This window comes from Lindgomyces ingoldianus (assembly GCF_010093535.1).
Source record: "Lindgomyces ingoldianus strain ATCC 200398 unplaced genomic scaffold BDR25scaffold_46, whole genome shotgun sequence".
Classification (NCBI taxonomy): Eukaryota; Fungi; Ascomycota; class Dothideomycetes; order Pleosporales; family Lindgomycetaceae; genus Lindgomyces; species Lindgomyces ingoldianus.
The window spans coordinates 448,378-466,680 of record NW_022985207.1 but is presented as its reverse complement, the minus strand read 5'-3'; the positions used below and the strand labels follow the sequence as shown (position 1 = coordinate 466,680).

Below are 18,303 nucleotides of genomic sequence, written 5' to 3'. Positions count from 1 at the left end.
ATATGTTATTTATATAGTGCTAGTAGGTTACTAGGCTATTACATAATCTAAAAGGCAGAACTTTATATTTATATGTTTTATATTATGTCTAAAAAGTAGTATACTTTTTAAAGCTTACGTCTATTCTAATCTTATTAAAAGCTATGTAAATATTAAACTTAGTAAAATATTACTACTTTTATAAGTCTTAACAGAAGTTTATTTATACATAGTATTAAATACACATTTTTATAAGTAATAGCGTTAAGTTTGTAGTAATTAATATAAATACATAAGTTACTATTTAGTTTCTGTATATAAAGAATAAAAAATGTAAAAGAGCTTTAACTTCTACTTAATAAAGCTATTTATTTATAATATATTTTTATTATCTCTAGTTCTTTAATGTTTTGTTTGTACAACAGGCTATAACTGTTAAGAAGAGGTTTTATAAGAATACTTTTATAATTATATAGGCAATGTGCTAGTAATTAGTAACCTATAGTGTAGCTAAATATATCTTAGTACTAATAGTATTTAAATAGTAATTAGAGTTTTACTAATACTTTATTTTTACATTTACTATTCAACTATACAGCTTACTTATCTTTAATTAAACACTTAATTTTATAAATAAAAGTTAAAAAGAACTCATTTTTTTATATTAAAATAGAAAGCATTTACTAAAATAAAAGTAATAGTAAAAAAAAATAGACAAACCTAGCTTTTATAAGTTAGCTATAAAATTAGCTTATAAAAGTTATTTAGTATGTTAGTTATTTATTATTTTTTAAAAGACTTTATATACAGCTATAGCATGTTACTTTAAAACAGGGTTGCCACTTTTATAGTAATTACTATTCTAAAATAGTAATTACTATTTTTTTAAAAAGTCTATAACAGCTTAATTAAATTAGCTAATATTCTAAAAACCTAAACTTAGATAGTAGGTATACTAAAGTATAGATATATAAGATTAGATTCTACTATATAAATTTGTATCCCTAGTAATAAAGAAAAAAAGAGAAAAAAAGCAGATATAGTATTAGTAATAGTAATTACTATTTTTCTCTCCTTTTTTTCTCTCTTTTTTATTTATTATAAATGTATTAAATATAATTTTTAGAATTTAGATTTATAAATTTATAGACTAGTTTACTTAGCATCTATATATTAATTTTTAGAATTATAGCTTATGTAATTAAGTAATAATAACGTTTTTAAAAACATAGTAATTACTATTTTTAAAATAGTAATTACTATAAAGTGGCAACCCTGCTTTAAAAGTGTTATGTTTTATTTAAAAGCTTAAATATAAGCTATATTTAGCATTCTTTTAGCATATCTAAGTAGTGTTGTTAGAAATGTATTAGTGTAGAAAAAGTAGTTTAGTAGAGTCTTAGTAAAAGTAAGTAACTTAGGTGTGTAAGCAACCTGCCTGTAGTGTATGTTACCTAGAAATTCTTATTATAAAGTACTCTATTCTTTAAAGCTATTAATTAGTTTTCCGCCTCCTCTACTAAAATCTAACACTATACTAGTTATCTAGGTTCTATATAGTGCTAGTGTTTGCAGTAGTGACACGGTTGTCGGATGCGTCGTCACTATAGTCACACGATAGTCGGATGTGTCGGATGTGTCGTCACACGATGGTCGGATGCGTCGGCACCATAGTTGTATGCATCTCACCAGGGTTGCTACTTTATAGTAATTACTATTTTAAATAATTACTATGTTTTTAAAAACATTATTATTACTTAATTACATAAGCTATAATTCTAAAAATTAATATATAGATGCTAAGTAAACTAGTCTATAAATCTATAAATTTAAATTCTAAAAATTATATTTAATACATTATAATAAATAAAAAAGAGAGAAAAAAAAGAAGAGAAAAATAGTAATTACTATTACTATTACTATATCTGCTTTTTTTCTCTTTTTTTCTTTATTACTAGGGATACAAATTTATATAGTAGAATCTAATCTTATAGATCTATACTTTAGTATACCTAGTATCTAAGTTTAGGTTTTTAGAATATTAGCTAATGTAATTAAGCTGTTATAGACTTTTTAAAAAAAAATAGTAATTACTATTCTAAAATAGTAATTACTATAAAAGTGGCAACCCTGCATCTCACCATGGTCTGTTGCCAAGACTCACCCACTTATTTCGCATATATATAGACTCCTACAAAGGACTCCTCGAGCAATGAATTCAATCCAGTTCCTCATGCCTCTGGTGCTCCACATAGCTTCACAGCTAGTAAGAAGAAGAAGAAGAAGAAGTAAGAGTATTATTATATATACTCTACTATACATTACTCTTCTTCTTTTCTTTACACTAAATATTTAAACCTAGATTTAGTTTATATGTAGCTCTAGAGTTTCAATTTATAGTGCTGCTGTACAGCAATTTCTGTGCGTTAGGGCAGACTGTGAGTTGGCTAATGAAATTTCGTACGCTTACTTCAGCGTTGTAGACAGAAGCCCTTGTTATCCTTAGACTATCTGGCTTACGTTAGATACCTTTCTCACCCGCCAAGATCCGCCATCGGGTACGAGATACTCCTCTTGTATAGATAGAATGAAAATTCTATGCTGTTTTCATTCATATGCGCTATCTACAGGTGTCCACTGCTAGAGATCTTGTAAGAAGTATCAAGCAGAAAGCACGAGAAACAGAGAGGGAATGTAGGATAAGGGGTAGGAAGAGAGTAATCCTTAGAGTCGGAGGGGGAGGTACAGAGGCCGAAGAGTCTATACACCCAATGCGAAGCTCTTAGGATACTCAGAGGTTACAATGTTACCTAACCGTTATAGATTTAGACTACGTCCGAAGATGCTTAAAGCCCGTGCATCTTACTATACAAAATACTTGATCCTGTTATAACCTTTACTCAGAGGGGGGTTCGTGAATAGGGTTCATAGCCGATCAGCCCTTCAAAGTTGGTGGAAGTAGATACTCTACCTATACCCTCTAGCACTCCCCAAATAACTCTTCTAATTCCCTTAACACACATCACTAAATCTCCTCTCATCCGTGCCCCAGGGACCTCATGGCCACCTCCATGCACCCATTCTTCTCTCATCCCAACCCCTTCTGCCTTAAACATTCGACTCACGCTTTCGCTCCACCCTACTTCCCCCTCCCCCACTGGCCAAATCTCCTCCGCGCCCCAGAAGTGTGCGCTCGGGATCGCGATCTCTTTGCCCTCAGGGAGCCGGGTAAGGAGGTCAACGGAGCCGGAGGTAAGTGCAGAGGGAGAGGCAGGGAGGCCGGCGGAAAAGAAAACAGCGCCGCGGAAGGGAATTTTCAGATTGTTCTGGTGGTAGTAGAGGAGGAGAGTCATGACGGCTGCACACCCGCCGCTGAAACCTAACACGATATCAAACGGGCCCTCCTTCTCTACATATGCTTTAAACAGCATCAGGCTCTGGAGGCAGACAGAAGCGTCCGAAGGCGAGAAGTAGTTATAATAGCCACCGTTAGCGGGGAAGATGGATAGGATTTCTGGCTGGGTATTAGGTGTTGTAGTGAGAAGCGGGTTGGGAAAGAAAGACCCGGGGCTATTTCCGCAGGTATGGTCCCCTCAACGAATTCATAGGTGTGTGAGCCGTTAAGTTCGTGACGGAGGGCTGCGGTTTGGATTTCAAATACCTAGGGTGTGAGGTTAGATTTCCTTTCGTCTGAGGGACTAAGAAGGTATATTGGAGGGGGAAAGCACTTGTGAGTTTGTCCCAGTGCCGTGGAGACAAAGGAATTTCATTTTGGGCAGTTCGGAGATACTGCAAGGCAGAGAGAGAATGAAGACTGGTTATACAGTCTATTCGTGAGTGCATGGAGATAAGAACTATTTAAAAGACTCACTGAAAGGATTGGTCACTAGGAATGAGCGTATGACGAGTCGCCGTCCAAACTACCCCATTGCCCTTCCATCATGGTTCTTCCAGCCTTTCCATTGCACAAATATTGTCTTAGTATGGTAAAGTGTCCGAAACACTGTGTTGGCCTCCATCCACATCTCGCCTCTCCAGTTCCTTTTCCAGTTTATTCTCGGAGCACACGGAAACAGTCCTTGTATACCTCGCACGTCCCATCACCCTAAAATTCCAATACAAATGTGCCATCTTCCCCCGGACCAGGTTTCTAACCCTCGTACAGGAATTGGTACAAACACATGTGCTCTCTTGCTCACCTATCGCCAATAGACTAACGCTAACCCCAAGTGTCTTAGCTACAATGCCTTCATATAAACAAGTCCATATGTGGCACCAAGGATTTCCAGTCTACTACGCCCTGGGGAGAATCAACTCCCTTGAAATGCAGGTAGAACTATGAACTTTAAAGATGCGAATAGAAATCTAGTACCCTAACCTTGGTCAACATAGTACGAAGCCCTCCAGTACATCCAACTGACAATTACCCTAACTATTTTCCTCTCTCTGTATCCGCGGCGATTCTGAACACTCTGAATATTTGCGCGCTGATGGAATTTGGCCGAATTAAATGATTCTTAGGTTGGATTGGCGATGCCATTGGTGCCTAACCTTTGAAAGCACCTCCAGCGAATGGCTAGTGAAAGCTACACTAAGCCTATCAAGGTGCAACACACCATTCAATAATCGCCTGCCGCACTACTTTCAGTGAAAGCTGTATGCATGAAGAGGGTATTCGCTTACCATACTCCACGGAGGAGCTCTATAGACCATCCCGGAGCTTCAAAGAGGATATGTGCAGGCCTTCATCAGTTAATTCCGACTTGGCAGTACCGCTATTCCTTATCTGTACTTAAAGAAACTAAAGCTTACCTCCTTCGTACCACCGCTTGCCTCTTTAGTAGTAGCCACTACCAAACTCTATGAAGTCCTCCGTACTCCACTCCTTCCACGGTGTTGGAGGATCCTCCTTCCTTGTTACACTACTGTTCAGTAATCGCTTGCCTTGCCACACAACGTTCAGTAATCGTTTGCAACACAAGAGAGTGGGTACCCAGTTATCTTGCCCATCAACGTATGAGCCGCAAGCGTAACCGTGGAAATAGTTGCTCGTGATACATTACGGAGCATACCAATGACTGAAACATGCGGTTATCTAAACTGGATGCAAGGGTCAGATGCAATACATGCAGTTGCCTAAACTAGATGCGGTGGTCAGATGCTATGCATGCAACTCCATAACCCCTCGGAGATAGTTGATATTCAAGAAAATCGATAGGAATGAGACTGGGAATTGTGACAATGGATGGAAGATATGAAGCGGGGGGCTGGCTCTTCAGCGGTCCTGGCTAATAATGTGTGAAGAGTCGATTTAAACTCAGGCCACTTCATTCACGGTGTCAATTCTTCAAGAAGATTCAGGAAGCTAGCCCTGATTTGTAATTGCATTTGTGGATACCTATCGGAATGGAAACCCCAATGTACACCATGGATGATTCATCAAGCTGTTCCATCGACATCGAAACTTCATCCGCAACGAGCTACGAGCCCTCACTCTATGATAACACCGTTCAGTCTCGCGATGATGCCATTGCTATCATCGGTTTTTCGCTCAAACTACCCCAAGAAGCTACATCGACGGAGGAATTCTGGGAAATGATATTAGCAGGTCGCAACGCAGCAACCCCATTTCCAGAAGATCGATTGAATCATGCGGCATTTCATAGCACTGATCCCGCAAATATTGGAACCGTAAGTTTGAGAGCAATTTAAGAATCCTGTGGTTATCAGATTGTACTGACTCCAACAGATTCGACCCCAACAAGGACATTTCCTCCGCGATGATCTCGCAGAGTTCGATGCCCCATTCTTCTCCATCACTGCCGGTGAAGCCGCAGCTATGGATCCACAACAGCGCGGGCTACTGGAGACAACATACAGAGCTCTAGAAAACGCCGGTATTCCAATGGCGAAAGTAAGCAATACCTCCACATCAGTCTTCACCGGATACTTTACTGCAGACTGGGCTTCAATGATGGCTAGAGATCCAGAAAATGTCCCCAGATACGCTGCTACCGGGGTGGCGGGAACAATGCTGTCAAATCGCATAAGTTGGTTCTTTAATACCCATGGACCGAGCATGACTATCGATACTGCGTGTTCCGCAAGCCTTGTGGCGCTTGATATGGCATGTCAGTCTATCCGCCAAGGGCAATCCACGATGGGTATTGTGGCGGGATGTAATATGGTATACTCACTGGACGTTACTGTGGGTCTATCCAATCTCGGATTTCTATCGGCAGAGGGACGGAGTCGCAGCTTTGACAGTCGTGCTTCTGGGTACGGTCGAGGCGAAGGGTTTGGCGTTGTTATTATCAAGCCGTTATCTGATGCCTTACGAGATGGCGACACCATTCGAGCCTTAATCCGATCTACATCATCCAACCAGGACGGCCGAACTGGTCTAGCTCAGCCGAGCATGGAGGCGCAGAAACGGTTGATCGAGCAAACGTATCAGCAGGCAAATTTAGATATGTCGCTGACACAATATATTGAAGCACATGGCACTGGAACCGCCGTTGGAGATCCACTAGAAGCAATGGCGATAGGTTCCGCTTTTCGACGCGGGCAATCCCCAGAAAATCCCCTATATGTCGGCGCGCTGAAAGCAAATTTCGGTCACTTGGAGGGAGCAAGCGGCATAGCAGGGTTGATCAAGACCGTGTTGATCCTTGAGCGAGGCGTGATTCCTCCCATTGCGGAGTTAGAGGAGCTAAACCCAGAGATTGACGATGAGCTGTTGAACCTAAGATTTCCGAAGAAACTAACCGCATGGCCTACACGAGGACTTAGGCGGGCGTCAGTCAACTCATTCGGTTTTGGTGGAACCAATTCTCATGCTGTGCTTGACGATGCCTTCCATTACCTGCTTTCACAAGGCTTAGAAGGTAATCATTGCACTATCGAACGACCTTTGGATGGAGATGAGAAACTCCAGGAGTGTCTCATTTCGAAGTCCATGCTAACTCCTAACATGGAGTGGAACCAGCCTCAACGACCTAGAATCTTCGTATGGTCCGCTGGGGATGAAGACGGGATTTCTAGAACGGCAAAAAATTTTACCACTCACTTCAATACACTCAAGTTGAACCCCGGATCCTCTGCATCATACGTTGAAGCTTTAGCATATTCGCTAACTGCACGACGAAGCTTGCTGCAATGGAGGTCTTTCGTTGTAGCGGACTCTCTGAGCGAACTCTCTTCGATTGAGTCTTCGAAATCACGCCCCGTTAAGGTCCGCAGCACAGAACCAAAGCTCGGTTTTATTTTCACAGGCCAAGGCGCGCAATGGTCTGGCATGGGGAGAGAACTGATGACCTTTCCTATCTTCCGGGATAGCCTATATGATGCAGATTCATACCTCGTTAGGCTAGGTAGCAGATATCGTCTCGCTGGTAAGTCTACGTCCTTCCTCAAATTGGTTCGCGAGATATCTGATGAAATTTTTCTAGGTGATTTTATTGCGCAGGTTGATAACAGCTCAAAGATTAACGACGCTACTATATCCCAGCCGGTCTGCACTATTCTTCAAGTTGCCCTCGTCGACTTAATGCGTTCCTTCAGCATCCTTCCTTCGTGTGTTGTAGGGCATTCATCTGGTGAGATTGCTGCAGCGTAAGAATCAACTTCTGCATGTGTCGGCCTAAGTGCTAATATATCGATACAGATATGCTACTGGGGCTATATCACGGGAATCTGCTTGGAGGCTAGCTTACTACCGTGGCGTAGTATCTGGTAGTCTAGCAGGTCACGAAGCATGCGGATCAATGATATCGGTCGGTCTTTCTGAGATTTCAGTCAAACCGTATATCAATACTATCCAAGATCGTTTCTCCAATGGATATTTGTCGATCGCATGCACAAACAGTCCAAAGAATGTTACGATATCCGGCAGTACGCCCCTGGTCGAAGCGTTAAAGGAACTCTTGGACATCGACAACGTTTTTTCCCGTGTATTGTCCGTCCCGGTAGCGTATCATAGTCAGCAGATGAACGCTGTAGCCGCACAATACCTCGAGTGCATCCAAGGTCTTGAAACTGGAGATTTGTATACTCAAGAGAAAGTAAAGATGGTTTCTTCTGTAACGGGTCAACTGATTTCGCCCGAAGACCTTCTCCGGAGCCAGTATTGGGTTGACAACATGGTCTCGACAGTGAAGTTTTCGCAAGCAATCAAAATCGTATGTTCACATGTAGGTAAATCCACTCGGAAGAAGCTTGACCGGAGCCACCGAACCGTCGCAACAGTTGACGAGCTAGTCGAGATCGGTCCCCATGGGGCATTGCGAGGCCCAATTCGGGAAATCCTAACAACGTTAAGCAATGGTAATAAAGTCGGGTATTGTTCTGCGCTAGCCCGAGGAAAGCCCGCAATCAATACAATCCTGGAACTTGCCGGTCATTTACACTGCCTTGGATACCCGGTTGATCTCTTACTTGCTAACCAGCTCTATCTCAGCCCCAAATCAACACCAGCGCTCCTTGCAGACCTACCAGAATACCCTTTCAACCATTCACAGAAATACTGGCTAGAACCCAAAATGAGCAAGGAACTCAGACTAAGATCTCATGGTCGCAATCCGCTTTTGGGTACTCCATCAAGCAATTGGAACCCTCTAGATGCTTGTTGGAATCACTCTATAAAAGTATCTGATCCGGCATGGGTGAAAGATCACGAGATTAATGGAGTTGTTTTATATCCTGGTGCAGGCTTGTTGGTGATGGCCTTGGAGGCTATGGCTCAGACCTCGGGTGATGCAGAAGTGACAGCCTATGACTTCAAAGATGTCATATTTCATACTCCTCTGGTCATCCCCACAGAAAATGAAGGGATAAAGACCCAACTTCATTTGCGACCATTGCGAGATTCTTCCAACAAGCGTATTTCGTGGTCAGAATTCTGCATCTATGCCTGTCAGGACGGAACATGGGAAGAATGTTGTCGTGGCACCATCCAAGCGATACGGGACGAAGGTGGGACGACGGAGGTGGACAGTGGACACCAAACGAAACGGTGGCATCAAGATGCGCTAAAGAGACTTGATTCTGCTGCACTCTCTTGTACTAAAAGCGCCAGCCGACCACGATTCTACTCCCGATTGTATGGCCTCGGCTATCATTACGGGGAAAACTTTCAGAGATTAGAAAAAGTATATCACAATGGTCGAGGCCAATCACTTGGCTATATTGATATCTTCCAGAAAAGCGATGCAGCCTCACACGGTGCGAGCATCATCCATCCTGCAGCTCTTGATTGTTTTCTTCAAATGATGCTTCCGGGCAGTGTTCTGGGAAGTAACACAACCCGGACAACTATGGTTCCTACCCGAATTGGGAGACTTTGGATATCTGCAGCAGATCTAGCGCCTCAACAAAGCGAAATTCTTCAAGCCTATGCCCAGATCGAGGAAAGGAAGATTCGGTCTACCAAATCCTCGATATTTGCCATTAGTAAGAGGAACAAAGAGATCAAGATACATGCTGAGGGTATCGAGGCGACTTCCGTGCCTGACGGTGGCCCTCAACCTGGCTACGATTCGCAGGCTTCTACTAAGCTATTGTGCTGGAACAAAGTATATAGGCCAGACGTTAGCCTTCTCTCTTATGATGGCACGACAGTGATTCCAAAGGCATCCAAGACAATTACACCTCCTAGTCAGATTTGTTCTAGTATCGTAATTACTGGCGGCGAATCCAAAGGATTTTCTTTGGAATTGATAAAGCTAGTAATCAGACAGCTGAAAGAGTTAGGATCTCCGAAAGTCAACGTGGGGTCATTCGAAGATATGGCTCACCACGATGACCTCTCTGGCGAACTTGTAGTGGTCCTGGACTTGTCTGATCAACCAATTCTTCAAAGACTAGATTCTGTGAGCTACCCAGCATTCCATTCCACACTTTGTGCAACCAGGAACATCCTATGGCTTACTGGTGGGGGTGGTATTTTATCAACAAGTCCAGGTTTCAGTACTGTGCTTGGTCTATCAAGAACGCTCCGTATGGAGTATGGGGATATGCTTTTCACATCACTTCAGCTGGAAAGTACGACTCAGATGACCAAGAAACGAGAACATATTATCGGATCAGTTCTGCGACAAGCTCTAATGAAGACTTTGTCAGACCACCATGAATCTGAATATGTTGAGGTGAGAGGGGGACTCTGTATCCCGCGTGTTGAAGAGTGCGACGAGCTCAACGCAAAGGTATCAGAGTTCACATCGAAGGGGACATCAATGATGATCCCATATAGTCATGAAAATCTTCGACTGACAATCCGCACGCCTGGTCTGCTGGATACCCTGGTTTTTCTCCAAGATAAGACCGATCTCCAATATCTTGCTCCTGACGAGGTGATCATACGGGTTAAAGCCATCGGCGTAAATTTCAAGGATTGCCTAGTCGCATTAGGGAGGGTGCCAGATGAGACCTTTGGGACCGAGTGTGCTGGAGTTGTCGAGCAAGTTGGAATGCAGAGCAGCCTAAGAGTAGGAGACCGTGTTGCCGTAAGCGTTCTGGATACATTCAAGACCTTCGTAAAGTCCAAGGATGTCTTAGCCGTATCCATACCTGACAGCATGACATTCGCAGAGGCTGCTGGGATCTCAACCAACTTTAGCACCGCCTATTACGCTTTGGTCAACGTTGCACGCCTGTCTCCGAGAGAGAAGGTTCTTATTCACTCAGGAGCTGGCGGTACTGGCCAAGCGGCAATCCAAATAGCCCAGCATGTGGGGGCGGAGGTTTTTGTTACGGTTGGGTCCGAGAAGAAGAAAAACTTCTTAATTGATCTCTACGGCATTCCTGCAGACCATATACTATACAGCAGGGATTTATCCTTCGCTCAAGGAATTATGCGTCTCACTGATTCTCGGGGGGTGGATGTAGTCCTTAATTCGCTCGCAGGTGAAGGTTTAGTTGCATCGTGGGAATGCATTGCACCATACGGAAGATTTTTGGAAATTGGGAACAAGGATATCTACTCCCACGGAAAGCTTCCAATGTTCCAATTCGCTAAGAACGTTTCTTTTAGTGCCATAGATATGGCAGCAATGATCAAAGACAGGCCAGCTGTAATTGGAGATGTGGTTCGCAAGGTGGTCGAACTGATGGCTAGGAACGAACTTCACCCACAGTTCCCACTGAAGACATTTCAGATATCAGAAGTTGAACAAGGACTACGGTACCTTCAGAGTGGCAAGCATGTCGGTAAAGTGGTGGTAGAAGTTAACCCACATGTTGAAGTACCGGTTCGAACACCAAATACACTATATGCGAGATGACACTAACGCTATAACTAGGCATTCGTCCGGCCAAAACTGACATGGAGATTTGACCCGGAAGCAGTTTACCTAATTGCTGGTGGGTTGGGTGGGCAAGGTCGAAGTATTGCCAGGTGGATGGTTGAAAGAGGCGCAAAGCATTTGATGCTTTTGTCTCGGTTTGGCCCACGCAATGGTGCTGCTCGCGCTTTCGTACATGAAATGCGGGAAGTTGGAATAGACATCCAGATACCTTCATGTGACATCACGGACGCTGGAGCTCTTAAGGCGGTTCTTATGCAAGGCACAAGCGTGATGCGCCAAATTAAGGGCTGTATACAGTCTAGTATGGTCTTAAGTGTAAGTTATTCGACCGGAAAGATTCGTCAATCTACTAATCTCTAGCAGGATAGCTTGTTTGAGGACATGAGTGCAGAACAATGGACAGCGGCCACCTCTCCTAAGATCGCTGGATCTTGGAACTTGCATCAACAGCTGCCTCGGGGCCTTGACTTCTTCATCCTTTTATCATCTGTAGGTGGAATCATTGGGTCGACAGGACAATCCAACTATAATGCAGGCAACTCGTTCCAAGATGCTCTCGCGCAATATCGGATATCTTGTGGCGAGAAGGCAGTGGCCCTGGACCTCGCCGTCATGGCGAATGAAGGGTTCCTTGCAGAAAACGACCACATCATGGACCAATATATCCGGGCGAAACAAATTCTTTCCATGTCTCAAGAGGACCTGTTTGCCATACTTGACTATTTCTGTAACCCTGCTCTACCCCTCGATCGCTGCCAGAGTCAAGTAGTGATGGGATTGGAGCTACCTGCAAACGTTCAGGCTAGAGGTGATGAGGAACCCGCATGGATGAATCAGTCACTGTTCAAGCCATTAAGATCTTTTACAGCAAGCGAACCTAGCGTCGAAAAAGGAGTGCGCGTAGGAATAGGCAACGAAGTTAAAGAGCTGCTCAACTCAGCCCACTCGCTGATCGAAAAAGCAGAAATCATCAAGAATACGATAGTAGAAAAGCTCTCACGATTACTTTCAATGGCAGTTGAAGAAATGGACGCTGAGAAGCCTATCCATCATTTTGGAGTAGATTCTCTTATCTCAGTAGAGCTTCGGAATTGGTTCCTGAAAGTATTCAATACGGATATCGCAGTTTTCGAAATCATGGGAGGTGCTTCTGCTATATCATTAGGGAAGGTGGTGGCAGAAAAGTTAAGTACTAGTAGGCGCTAAGTAGGATAATTCCATCTTGTTAGGCAGGGCTGTAGAAAATTTAATTTCGAATAACTACATTGAAATATTTTATTAAAAATAAAGGTGTATAATATACTAAAAACAAGCTAAGCTACTCTTATCTAAAGTAGTTGATTTAAAACCTAGGCAAGTTTAGTTCTTAAAGACTTAGATCTTAAGACTTAGACAAACCCTGCCCTCTAAGACAGAGATTTGTTACTTTTTATATACATGCTACGTCTTTGTTTTATGCCTTGCTGCATCTAGATGATTGTTCTTTATGCATTCTAGTCTAATAGAGCTGCAGGCGACTAAAGTAAAGCTAGATTATAACATACTACGCTAATTTATAAATGTCTTGGAAAAGCGAAGCTTAGAATAGTAAAGAGTATACATTAGTAGTAAAACTTTAACTTTAACTATCTCTATTAGTTTTAATTTAAATTAGATAATTAATAGCTTATTTTAAAACTTATTTTAACTTTTATATTTTCCTATTATTAGCAGAGCTTGCTCTGCTTATTATATTCGGGTTTGCAGAACGAAAAGTTGAGCAGAATCTCCTCTTTTGGACGCGCTAGTTAGTCAGAATTTCTTCGGATAAACCCCGGTAACGCTGTTTCTCTGTCACCTTATGTGTTTCTTATATTCTTTTTTTAAAAAAAATGTATACCTAATGTAAGTGCACCTTTATGCTAATTTGCATGCAGTTTGCTCCAGCATGCGTTGTGTAAAACATGTTTAAATTATAGTTAGTTGCGTCTGTTCCACCTCTCTAGCCACATCAGTGTGTCGGGGATTGGCATCAGCCACATTGGTGTGTTGGGATTGGCATCAGCCGCATCGGTGTGTCGGGGATTGGCATCAGCCGCATCGGTGTGTCGGGGATTGGCATCAGCCGCATCAGTGTGTTTGTCAGATATGCGCACCTACTGTCAAGACAGGAGGAACGCTGGACGAAAGCTGCTACATAGTACGAGCAATAAGCTCGAACAGTATGTTGCTGCAAATTGCTGCATGTTGCAGCATTTTGCAACAAATTGCAGCATGTTGCAGCAAATTGCAGCATGTTGCAGCAAATTGCAGCATTTTGCAACATTTTGCAACAAATTGCAGCATGTTGCAGCAAATTGCAGCATGTTGCAAGCTGGTCGCGCATAGGGCTAGTGCGCGAGGGACTCGGACCGGAAAAACAAAAGCCGAGCAACACGAGCAGAGCAGAAAAAGGATCAAATAATCAATACAATCAATCATCATCCTATACATTATATCTAAACCCATCATTCATCTTAGGAAGCCTAGAAACAGTGTTTTAATCTGACAGTGTTGGGGATTAGCAGTTGCTTACACACCTGAGTTGCTTACTTTTGCTAAGACTACACCACAATAAACTTTATTATAGCCTATAACAACCTGCTCTAGCACTATAGAGTAGAGTACAGCTTAGAATATTATTTAGATACTACTTCTACTTCTTGCTTACACGTTTGCATGTTATGCCTAGTCTAATTGCACTGTCTGCAGCGCCTTTAGGATTGCTTACCTACTTTAGCTTACACTTGCTTCTTTACCTTCTTCCTGTTACTGCGCGCTCTAACCTCCTTTAGAGCTGTTAAGCGCAGGCCTTTCTAAATGTAGCTGCCTTATTAGCTGCTTAAAGCTTAGTAATTTTCTATTACACTAACACTAGCTTATGTATAGTTATTGCTGCCCTTTTTAAGGCTTTTTTTCTAGAGACATTACCCCCCTATAACCCTTTTTATACGTAGAGCTACTTGTAACACAACTAATATCTACTAGAGATTGCTGCCTGCTGCTGTAATCTACTATAGTTTGCTGCAATTTGCTATAGTTTGCTGTAATTTACTGTAGTTTGCTGCAATTTGCTATAGTTTACTGCAATTTGCTGTAGTTTACTATAATTTGCTGTAGTTTACTTTATGCATCTCTTAACACTAGTAGGCAATCTCTTACTAACACCTCTAGGCATTAGCCTATTATATTTAAACAGTATAAACTAGTAGTTATGTAAGCAAAACAGCTTGTTAAGGTATTACATATACTACATTAATCTTTGCAGCAATAGAGAGGCAGAGGTAGAGGCAGAGGCAGCGCTAGAGCTCCCTAGCACTCTAAGAAATTCCTACAGAGGCAATAAAATACACAAGCTAAGGCTCTACAACTAGGGCTTTAATGCTAAAACAATTAAATTAAAGATATTAGGTAGCAGTATTAGGCATAGTGTGGCAGTATTAGGCGGTGAAAGGAACAGGCGTAATGTGTAACAAGGTAAGCACAGTTAACCACGTGGCCTTCTCTTGCTTATACCATGTTTTAGCGCGTAATGCACGGCCTCGCGTAATGCACGATTTTGGCAATCTGCGACTTTTACTTTTGAAGCTCTAGAGACTCACACAAATTATAGATTATATAGATTTTTTGTTGTAATACTAATTAAATGCTATAGATTCTATTCCTAGCAATAATTTACGTGCAATACCTTATAGGGAGGTTAATTTGCCTGCCACGTTAAGTCCTGCCTAATGCTGGCTCCCTCTCTTTATTTAATGCTGCATCATTATCAAAATCCTCCAGCGTACTAGCAATAGGCGTAGGAGCTTTCTGCTTGCCCTTTGTCACCTGCTGGAGGTCATTTTTAAGCTGTTAATTGACCTGCTAGGTGAGCTCTGCCTCCTCTTGTTGAGCTGCTTTTGTCTTAAGCTCCTGCAGGTAAGCCTTCTTTGCTATTGCTACTCTATGCCTCTTCTCTTTAACTGCGCGCGCCTTTTTAGCTTTCTTTACTTCCTTGCGCTTTGCCTTCTCTTGTTTTTAAAGCTGTAGAGCCTCCTTCTTAGCATCTTTTTATGCCTAATAATCACGTGCTTCTTAGACCTTGTTTAGGGACTAGAAGGTCGCACCACTATAATATTCTAGAGGTGCTTCTAGTAGGAGAGGCTTGCTACGCTGGCGGCGCTTCTTCTTATTAATTAGCGCATCTTTAACCTGCTTAAGCTCACGCTAGAGGAGGATGCAATGCACTAAGAATAACTAGATAGTCTTCTTAAGCTCTTATACATCTCTTTTATAGAAATTACTAACAACCTTGTCTAAAAGGCCTTTAACCCTCTTCTAATCCTTTGCACTAAGCGCTAAGCTAGTGCTCTTACTAGAGGATAGTTGCTTCTTCTGCCTATAGTAAAATTAATCTAAGACTACTTACAGCTTAAATAGTAATAAACTAGTTGCTCTAAAAGCACTAAAGATAGTTTTATGCTTAAAGGACGTTTTCTAGGCCTTATTAAACATGCTGTAGAAGTCCCTCTTTTTAATTAATAATAGTCCCTAGCATCTATCTATAAAGCTAGCTAGCTTAGCTAAGTAGGCTAACAAGAGAGGTTTAAACATGCAGACATTAAGAGGCTGCAGCGTATAGGTTGCATGTAGCAGGTATACAGCTAGGAGGATCTTATTGTTGTCGCAGTACTTAATAAACTCTATTAAAACATGCAATCTATAGCTATCTAGGAATAAAAGTTGTTACACCTATTACACCTTTGCCTTAGTCTTGTAATTAAACACATGTTTAAGCTATGCTAGGCCTAGTTTATTATTTGTCTAACTTGTAAGTAATAAAGCAAAGAAAGCTTAATGCTTAGAGGGGTTAAAATCCTGTAGCTAAGAGTCTTATATATAGTTAGAAACAGCTTAGTAGATTAGCGCAGGCGTAAGAGAGCTGCTGTTAGCGCAGATGCAGGCTATTGTTGTGATCTACTTGCGATTACTATCCTGTATAAGCTGCTGCTTAATACCTTGCTTATACTGCTGTCTAGAGAAGATTTGCTTTATTTTTAACAGTACCCTAATTAGGAAGCCCTTTTTATCTATATTATAGGTATGCTGTGGTTCTATGCTATATTGCTTAATTTTTTTGCGTACAAGCTTAAAATATAGCAAGTACTTAAATGCTAAGTTAGCTTTGTTACGCGCAGCGTCTATGCTAGATGTCTATTAAGATAATAGGTTAATAGAGTGCTTTTTAATAAATTAATTAACCTAGCTCTTGCTAGCTTGCCTACTACCTATTTTTGTTGCAAAATTTTAAATTATCTGTCTTAAAGGGGATAGACCTCTTGCGTAAAGCCTATTAATGTACTCTACTAGCTCTTTCTCCTGCACTAGGCTAAGTAGTTGCTGATTTTCAAGTTTCTCTGCACGCAGGCGGGTAACGCGTTGGTGACGCCTTGAGAGCGTAGATTAATTAACGCCATACTGCCTAGCTACTGCAGCATAATTTGGTGATTCTCTAGGTTTCAGCGATTTCAGCGACTCCAAAGCGGCCTCAATACTGCCTATATTGGTTGAGAGAGAGGTGGTTGAAGTTTTGACAGCTTCGCGCAGAACCGTGCATTACGCGAGGCCGTGCATTACACGCTAAAACACAGTAGAGGTTTAGGCTAGACTAGAGACAACTGCTAGTGCTAGTGCTAGCCCTAGCATTATCTATATATATATTATACTATGCAAGAATACTTAGCTTAAGTATTCCTGTACATACTTTTTAGTACAGTAGGGAAAGTCGCATAGTATTAGCTTAGTAGGCGGGGCGTCTACCTTATTACACAACGCTAGAGACCGCAAGGTGCAAAGGGGAGGATGTAAGAGGTATTAAGCAGGAAACACAGGTTATAGAGAGGGAATGCAGGATAGGGGCGTAACAAGAGAGAGTAAACCTTAGGGTTAGAGGCAGAGGTACAGAGGCTAAGGAGCCTATATACCCTGTGCTAAGCCCTTAGGGTACTTAGAGGTTAGATAGCTGTAACATAACTGTAATAAAAAAAGACTATTGCAAAAGTAAGAACATGTTAAAAGCTAGAGCTAGCTATTATTTACATTTTTAGCTATATTAGTGTGTTAGTAATTAGTTACATGCTATAGTTAAATGTTGTTATTATACATCTATTACTTATCTAATACTACTTTGCTAAGCATTATGCTGTAACTATTCTTTAACCTAGATAACCTACTTTAATGCGCTAACTATTACTGTTGCGTAAGAAGAGCATAGGGACCTTGCGTTGCGCACATAGGCTTAGTGTTACGCCTGTGTTTTAGACAAGCAGCCTAAGACACTTAGCGCCTAAGCTCTCTATAAGCCTCTTATAGTTAATAGACTTGCTTCTTATTGCTCTCTAATTAGCAGTTGTGATAATTACTCTAAGCAAGCTGTGCTTTTACAGATTATTTATGAACTGTTGTAGTATTTTAAATTTAATCTATTACACTAATATTTAGCTAGCTAATTTAAATAGAATTAAACAATATTTAAAAGCTAATAACTTTAGTAATACTTACTAAAAGATAAAAGTAAAAAGGCAGTTTTATAGTAGTATATTTATTCTATTAGATAAACTTAGAAAACTAAGTAAAAGAAAGATTAAAAGTAAAAGTAGAAGTATAACTATTATAAATTAAAAAAGTTATTACTAAAATATAAAATAGTATTAATACTTAACTATTAATTTATTAGTGCTATTGTGTAAATTAATCTACTAAATAATTTACATTTTAAAAAACTACTAGAATAGGTATTAAACTAGATATTAGCTATTTAAATTATAATATTATAATAGTAATAGTAGTATTAATAGTAGTATAAAATACAAAAGCTTACTTAAAATTAAGAATATCGCAAGCGTTAGTAAATTATTCTATTAATATTATCTAATTACTAGCTAATTTTATAGTTATTTTATATATATTTTTATAAAGTGTGTTTTAGTAAAAATAAGTTTAGTATTTACTATTATTATATACT

At 40.9% G+C, this 18,303-nt stretch overlaps 3 protein-coding genes across 3 annotated transcripts; 1 reads left to right on the top strand and 2 right to left on the bottom strand.

Moving 5' to 3' along the window:
* Positions 1 to 1,589: 1,589 nt before the first annotated feature.
* Positions 1,590 to 2,232, bottom strand: BDR25DRAFT_361710 (uncharacterized protein; the record flags this gene model as incomplete). Its single annotated transcript, XM_033696465.1, has 3 exons — positions 1,590 to 1,663; positions 2,109 to 2,138; positions 2,175 to 2,232. The coding sequence occupies 3 exons, from the start codon at positions 2,230 to 2,232 to the stop codon at positions 1,590 to 1,592; spliced, it is 162 nt and encodes a 53-aa protein (XP_033541270.1).
* A 647-nt stretch (positions 2,233 to 2,879) lies between these two features.
* BDR25DRAFT_242558 (uncharacterized protein) lies at positions 2,880 to 3,749 on the bottom strand (the record flags this gene model as incomplete). Its single annotated transcript, XM_033685788.1, has 3 exons — positions 2,880 to 3,493; positions 3,544 to 3,640; positions 3,708 to 3,749. 3 exons carry the CDS (start codon positions 3,747 to 3,749, stop codon positions 2,880 to 2,882), a joined length of 753 nt encoding a protein of 250 aa, XP_033541269.1.
* A 1,657-nt stretch (positions 3,750 to 5,406) lies between these two features.
* BDR25DRAFT_381269 (ketoacyl-synt-domain-containing protein) lies at positions 5,407 to 12,488 on the top strand (the record flags this gene model as incomplete). The annotated part of the gene is made up of 6 exons (XM_033697702.1): positions 5,407 to 5,670; positions 5,729 to 7,373; positions 7,431 to 7,593; positions 7,646 to 11,225; positions 11,277 to 11,597; positions 11,646 to 12,488. 6 exons carry the CDS (start codon positions 5,407 to 5,409, stop codon positions 12,486 to 12,488), a joined length of 6,816 nt encoding a protein of 2,271 aa, XP_033541268.1.
* Between the last annotated feature and the right edge of the window lie 5,815 nt (positions 12,489 to 18,303).